The 7,618-nt window shown below is 35.7% G+C and overlaps 1 protein-coding gene across 1 annotated transcript; it reads left to right on the top strand.

The window, feature by feature from the left end:
- The first annotated feature begins 1,340 nt into the window (after nucleotides 1–1,340).
- On the top strand, nucleotides 1,341–4,934 carry LOC137720269 (adenosine kinase 2). Its single transcript, XM_068459317.1, has 12 exons — nucleotides 1,341–1,499; nucleotides 2,184–2,237; nucleotides 2,484–2,530; nucleotides 2,674–2,705; nucleotides 2,815–2,916; nucleotides 3,009–3,076; nucleotides 3,364–3,440; nucleotides 3,546–3,643; nucleotides 3,733–3,803; nucleotides 3,896–3,962; nucleotides 4,050–4,233; nucleotides 4,550–4,934. Exons 1-12 carry the CDS (start codon nucleotides 1,417–1,419, stop codon nucleotides 4,690–4,692), a joined length of 1,026 nt encoding a protein of 341 aa, XP_068315418.1. The 5' UTR covers nucleotides 1,341–1,416; the 3' UTR covers nucleotides 4,693–4,934.
- The last annotated feature ends 2,684 nt before the right edge of the window (nucleotides 4,935–7,618 follow it).

The raw sequence follows: 7,618 nt of genomic DNA on the forward strand, positions 1-7,618 counted from the left end.
TTACGCTGTAACAAGTTCAGGAGCCAATACTTACAAATTTTTAGTTCGTGAAACAAAGTAGCTTTAATTAGACCAAAATTCAGAAACCCATACTCCAAGTCTCTCTTACAAAAATCCATGTGGAGAAAATAAAGCTGTGAAATTGATGAGCCAACCTACTTTTTTATGGAGTATGATTTTCTCCCCCTTCTATTACTATCCCCTTTCATCTCCTCCTCTCGCACTCTTCTTTTTGTCTTATTCTCTATATAAAAAATTCAAAACAAGATGTAGCTGTGGCGTAACCACAACTGTTTAAATAAAAGGAGATGAAAGGAAAGAGAGATTAGGAGGGAAGAGAATCCTACTCTCTTTTTTATTGTTCAAGTCTGATTAGAGAGTTTGATATCCTATGACCGGTTCATTTTAAAATTTTCGCGATTTGAATATAGTCAAATAAAAAAAATTGGAAAATTGACCTTTCTTGGAGTAAATCTTTAAAACTCTTTGGTAATGGTAGGTGAAGGCAAAGGTTAACCAAAATGTCTCATTCAAGAATGGCCACAAATCATCAATAGTTTTGGAAGTAGTAGGTGACATTTGACAAATAATTTGTTTTTTTGGTGTATGTTTTTCGTTTGTAACATGCAAGAGAAATGTAAAGGGCTTCTCTGTGGTGAGAGGCAATACTTATGTTATGCAAATATTTTGTGCTTTCTGCTAATTGGTATTGGTCTGTAATTTTTTTTCCAACAGGATTTTCTTCAAATTCTTTTGGTGAGGACCATAGGAATTCGTAAATCGTGTCTGCTCATCGTACATCATGAGATCAATTTTTGTCAGGTACTGTTTGTATTTAATTTTAAATAAAATATTTAAAATAATTTATAACCGCACGATGTACGATGAACGAATATAATTCACGAATCCCCGAGATCCTCATAAGAAGGATCCGGATTCATTGTTTTTCTTACAATTAGAAAATGTTCTGAGTTTAAATTCCCCAATCTCTATTGTTACCATGAAATGCAGTGTGGGTGCGCAGTGTTCAGATGTAAAAATTGAAAATTTAAAAATACACACACCTACAACCAATTAGTTTAATTTTTAACCCTAAACCCAAAAGTAGTCCTAAACGTGGTTATGATTCTTTTGAGGTACTAAATTATGAAATCTCTATGAAGGACCTACAAATAAAAAAAAATCAATTTGTGAAATTCTGAGTGGGTTGGTGAGTAACAAAAAATAATTAAAGCGAAATAATCATAATAAGAATAAAAAATAAAAAAAATTGGGGGTTGGTGACATATGTGACGTCTCACCTCCAAATTCCCACTTCTGCATTAAATTATTACTATAAATTCACCTTGTACTGAGCCCGATCTCCCTCCCTCCTTCTCTCGTAATACAACTCAGAACTCCGCGCAATTTTCATCAATGGCACACGAGCAGATCCTCTTGGGGATGGGCAATCCTCTTCTCGACATCTCTGCCGTCGTCGACGAAGAATTCTTGACAAAGTAAGCCCCCATCTCAGCTTCTTTCATTACATTTTTCCATCTTCTCTCACTGTTTGGATGCTCATAAATTGTTGGAAAACTAATGAATGCGATCTGTTGTGTTTAGATTTCGATTTCTTTCTGTTTAAATTTAATGGGTTTTTGCGATAGATTTGAAAGACTGAAACTTTTTTTATTTATTTAAGAAACAGAGGAAAGTGATGAAAGTAAATAGATCTGCAGGATTAGTTGCTTTCTGGATTAGTTTCTGGGATTAATCCAATACCATGGTTGATTTTTCGGATTATGTTAGATACCCAGATGAGCATTGGTTGAGTTTTTGCTGGTAATACCATATGTGACTGTTTCAGTTGGATCTGCTTTGATATAGAAAATGAAAATATGGTTACTTGCTTACTTGATTGAATTATACAAGATTCTTTCTTGCCATCCAAATAAACCAGAAAAGAAAGAAAAGAAGTCAAGTTCAGTGGGCCGAATAATTTTACTTTCTACGAGTAGGCATTTGCAAGTTTATTTCCTTTTCTTTTCCTGTTGTAAGATTCACTTCCTGTTCGTGTTTGGTTTGATTGTGTGATTTTATTAGTATTTAAGTGTTTCTGCATATTGGTAGAATTTTTTTTTTTTCCTTTTTCGATCGATGCATTATATCATATAAACTAACTTGAGTGGTTTTTTTTATAGATATGACATCAAGCCAAACAATGCCATTCTTGCTGAGGACAAGCATCTGCCCATGTAATTCATTTTTGTTATTATCGTTGCTTGCTTGATTTCTTATTAGCAATTATTGTTCCTTGCTGGCAAAAGGTGTAAGTTGTAAGAACTTAAGTGGGGTTTGAGTTTTTCGATCTCTTAGTTACTTGTTTTTAAATTTTGAGAGGATATATTTCAAATATAAGTTCATGATTAGTTTCCAGCATTTGCAACTACCTGAAATATTGCATTTGCTGATTCAATCTTTTTTGGATGGTTTTTTCACAGGTACGACGAAATGTCTTCCAACTACAATGTAGAGTATATTGCTGGAGGTAATTTGATAAGTAGTTCACTTTGGTATTTGGTGATCCCATGCTTTATGTCGTCTAGAAACTTTACTAATAGTGATGCCTAATTTTTCTGTCCTTTGCAATCCAGTGACTAATTTTCCTTATGTTCATTGTGTTATTTTCAGGTGCTACTCAAAATTCAATCAAAGTTGCCCAGGTTTGTTTATGTTTAACAGAACTTTTTATTATTATTTATTTTATGAAGATCTGATTCAATTGTATTATGCTGACAAAAATTTCTTAATCTGTGTGTTGTTTTTCAATAGTGGATGCTTCAAGTTCCTGGCGCAACTAGTTACATTGGATCTATCGGAAAGGACAAGTATGGTGAGGAGATGAAGAAAAATTGTAAACTTGCTGGTGTTAATGTGAGTTTCTTTACATCTTTATCTACCCTGCTTATCCCTCAGCTATTCTGATTCTTTTGAGTCAAGAAGTATTTATTTACATTTGGGTTCAGGTGCAATATTATGAAGATGACAAAGCTCCAACAGGAACATGTGCTGTTTGTGTAGTTGGTGGTGAGAGGTCAGTTTTACATCTCCTCTAGACGCTGAATTTGAAATTGTCGTCTGCCAATTTATGGTTCTATAAAGCAAATTTCCTAGGCATTTCTTCTTTTACTTCTGAAAATACCCTGTATCATGCATTTTGATTTCATTTTCATTGCTCCCATAGCGATCCTCGTATCTGTCATAAATTGTTGGAACAAAAGGACCCCTGCATAAGTTGTATATTTCCTTTTCTTCTCAACTACTCTTATAGTTTATCAAAACTTTGCGGGGATTAATTTCTTGTAACAAAAAATTGTACAGGTCTCTTGTTGCTAACCTATCAGCTGCAAATTGTTACAAAACTGAGCATTTGAAGCAACCTGAAAATTGGGCCCTGGGTATTACTTCCCTTGCTCTCTTGTTGAGTCAAAAGTTTATCTTTTTGTTGCTTTTGGCCACATGTTCTCTCTGACTCACCTCTATACAAACTCATGCTTGAACAGTTGAGAAGGCAAAATATTACTATATTGCTGGGTTTTTCCTTACCGTGTCTCCTGAATCCATTCAACTGGTAGCTGAACATGCAGCTGCAAACAATAAGGTATCAACCATATAGTTTCTCGACAATGTAGTCGGATTCTCTCTTTATTATCCATTAGTAGCTTCAGCTGTCTTCTTTTGCATCTACAGGTATTCACAATGAATCTTTCCGCTCCTTTCATTTGTGAGTTCTTCAAGGATGTACAGGAGAAAGCACTTCCGTAAGTCCCTCCTCTGAAAAGGAAAAGAAATGAAACTAAATCTCTTTGTAGTTCTTGATCAATGTGGAGTACTGAATTGCCTTTTTGTATAGGTACATGGACTATGTTTTTGGGAATGAGACTGAAGCAAGAACCTTTTCAAGGGTTCATGGCTGGAAGGTGACATTGCTTAGTCTTTGTTCTTACATTTGACAGAAGAATTTCTAACCTCTACCAGTCACTAACTATAATGCCTTTTGCAATCAGACTGAGAATGTCGAGGAGATCGCCATAAAGATTTCCCAGTTGCCCAAAGCATCAGGTACGCACAAGAGGATTACTGTGATCACACAAGGTGCAGATCCTGTTGTAGTTGCTGAGGATGGGAAGGTGAAACTATTTCCTGTCATATTGTTACCTAAGGAGAAGCTAGTTGATACCAATGGAGCCGGTATGTGATATCTCACTCCTCAATGTTATTCGATTCTCTTACCAGTTTTTCCTGTGGATCTGGTGGAGACTTAAGTTATTTATTTAAAAGGGAATATAAAGCATGGAATGATACATGACTTGCCAATGCCATTTTGGCGGGAGTCAAACTCCTAAGCATGTCAACCATGGATCCAGGCTATAAGCAATTCCATGTTGCATTACTAGTAAAACGAGTGAGCGGGAAATCAGGATTACGAGTCAAGAATAGAAGAAATCTTGTTAGTTCTAAGTTTCTTACTTGAAACTAAAAAATACCATGATGTTTCTTGTGGCAGGAGATGCATTTGTTGGGGGATTTTTGTCACAGCTGGTTCAAGAGAAGCCCATTGAGGACTGTGTTAAAGCTGGCTGTTATGCAGCAAACGTTGTCATCCAAAGGTCAGGCTGCACATACCCAGAAAAGCCCGATTTCCATTAGGGTCATTCATCTCTCACCAGTTGAGCTCCGTGTAGTTTCCGTTTGTGGTAGAGTTGGATTTCTTGCTGATGTAACTGTGGCGGCCGGCAGTGTTTTATCTCCTAAACCCATGTATTTGGTATAGGAGTTTATTTGTTATGATGTTAATCTTGTTTGTGATCCTTGTCAGATAAAGATACATCAATTGCAAATTTCTTACAAGACATTTTCCATATTAATATAAAAAAAAATCTTGAACAATATATTTCAGTCTGATCCTATTTTCAGGGTTTAATTTAAATTAATTGCCTTCTCTTGAAACTTGGTTGATGTCTTAGGGGAATATGATAGAAATGAGTGTATAGTTAGTATAGTAAATGTGTATATATCACGTTTTTCTTATTCGAACTTGAGACGTTTTGCAACATTAAAAAGTGTCACACATAAATATATTACTTGAACCGTTGTTGAGAGTGAATGCTAAGATTTCGTTCAACCTGTACGGGCTTGATGTTGAAAATTACGTGTAAACTTAGTATGGTAATCAACTAGTATTATGCTGTTTAAAGTAGTGTGTCCGACTTTTGCAGCCGAGTTCAAATCTCTCTCGACGTGTACGTATTATGCTGTTTAGGTTATCGCATTGTCAAATACAAAAAACAGTGATAGGATTATGCAAGTCACTAACTTCAAGCAGGATTTTGTGGTTAATTACTAGGCTACATGCTAATTCCAGATAGATGCTTTGACTTAAGGAGCCTCGGTGCCCATGTAAAATTAGAAATTGGAGCATGCAAAGCTAGATTTTGAGTCGGAATATTGGCATAATTAACTTGCTTTATCATCACGGAATATATGGATGGCAAGATTGAGAAGTTTATGACTAATGTGATTTGGTGAAGATTTATAAGACTAATTATAGCACTACGTAGAGTAGATTAAGCTGGAGTAGGACTTGCAATTTCGAGAGAGAGGGCTAATGCTATTTCCCTATGAAGTTGCATTCTCTGAATCTCTATCACGACAATCACGTCATAGCCGGCACACTAGCTATGTGACTTGGAAAGCTCAAAAACAACTTACCCGCAACCGTGACATGAAATATCTTTCCCTCATTAGGTGATGAGAGAGAAAGGAAAAGGCATTGCATATCACGGTTGCGTGGAAGCTCTTCTAGGAAAACTTAGATGTACCGAGTCCATGGACGAGGTGGGTTTAATAAGTATTGTAGCCAGAAGGAAGGTTAATTTTTTTAGAGAAAATAGCATGGACTAGCTGGCCTAATTTGCTGGGGTTAACCTGTATTGTAGTCCTTCATTTTTAGATTGCTTAGTTGAATAATTGAATTGAATTGGATATTAGATAGCTTCTAGGACTTAATTGCTGGTGTAAAGTTGGTTCGATGCAAGCCAAGAAGGAATGATATGAAGTCTTACATCGGAGAAGTGCAACGATAATCTAAACAGTTTAGACTTGGTAGTGGACACTTGCGGAGCTCGTGCACAACATTATTTCTATAAATGACACGATTCTGATCATAAATTAGCTTGCCTTACGAGCAATACAATTGATAATAACAAATGTACGAGTACAACACATATAGCTACTTTCTAACACACACACACACACACACATATATATATATATATAATCTTCCAAGCAGACAGCGAAACCTGTGAAGAAAAAGGCAACCTCATCAAAGATAAAGCCCTTGATCTAGTTCATAACTGATGCAATGAATAACGCTGAGGAAAATGTATTCGTTGCAAGGAATCCAGAGTTTCGAGTTTGCAGCAAAATGAAAAACTTCTTCGGCGAGATCAAGCAATTCCTGGAACAAAGGGTGGCTGAGTAAGGTAACCTTGACGACAAATCTCTTGCGGTCTTCACCAACATACACCACAAGGTGGCCTTTCGGGACATCCTTGGGTATAATGTAGTCCTCTTCATGAAGGCGGAACCACATGTTCTGACTGCCAATGTGACCCCGGATTGCACGCTTTAGGAGTGTACCGCCAAGTTTCCTGCATCTGCGAAAGGATTGTTTGATGAGGAACCTAGCCTCCAAAAGCATCATATAAATGTTCATAGCTAGTAGATACTGAGAGTGAAAGAGATGTCGCAGTGGGTCGTATTTTTATGACAGCAAAACTAAGCTTAATTTATATATTGCAAGTGTAATATATTAGCTACTGTTTGGGATATTGTAAAATATATAGATTATTTTTCTCCAATTTGAGAGAGAGATGTGTAGTGGATGAAATATTGATACACTTGGATGGGGCTAGTAAATTAGATCACTAATCGCTCAGTGATAAAATTAAGGAAGAATAATAAGTTCATGGCCATCATTTTCATGTTTCCTCATCAGTTAATATGAAATTCTATCTAAACTAAGCTTAGACTTATTTAGCAATGTCCAACTAGGATACGACAAGTTTCACATCAATTTTTACATGTTGTCGTGAGTCTTTGCTTAGATTAATTCTGGGTTTAATATATGTTGGTATGAATCAATGTACTATAGGGATTTGATGTATGTTGGCGTGAGTCAATTTATCATAGGGATTCAATGTATGTTGACATGAGTCAATGTTCTTCGAATAAAGATTTAATATACCAAACATCCTTGTATTTGTATGTGTATATATATACTGTCCTGTTGAGAGAGATAAGACGAAAGGTATTCAAAATCCCAAGTCAGCTTTTATCTCTACAATCTCTTTATATATCTCTTAAAAATCGAATAATAAACTTGTTTTCTTAAGTTCTAGCTTTTGATACGACCAAGCTATCAAAAAAGTTGGCCGCTCATGATTTCTTTATCCTATAACTTCCGCTTTGTGTCAATTTCAAACTTGAAGTGGTACTTTTGTCATTCAAAAGATGATAAATTATGACCATGATATGTAGGAATTATTAATCTCATTTAATTAATTACCATATG

Source organism: Pyrus communis, chromosome 16 (genome assembly GCF_963583255.1).
Source record: "Pyrus communis chromosome 16, drPyrComm1.1, whole genome shotgun sequence".
In the NCBI taxonomy this organism is placed as follows: Eukaryota; Viridiplantae; Streptophyta; class Magnoliopsida; order Rosales; family Rosaceae; genus Pyrus; species Pyrus communis.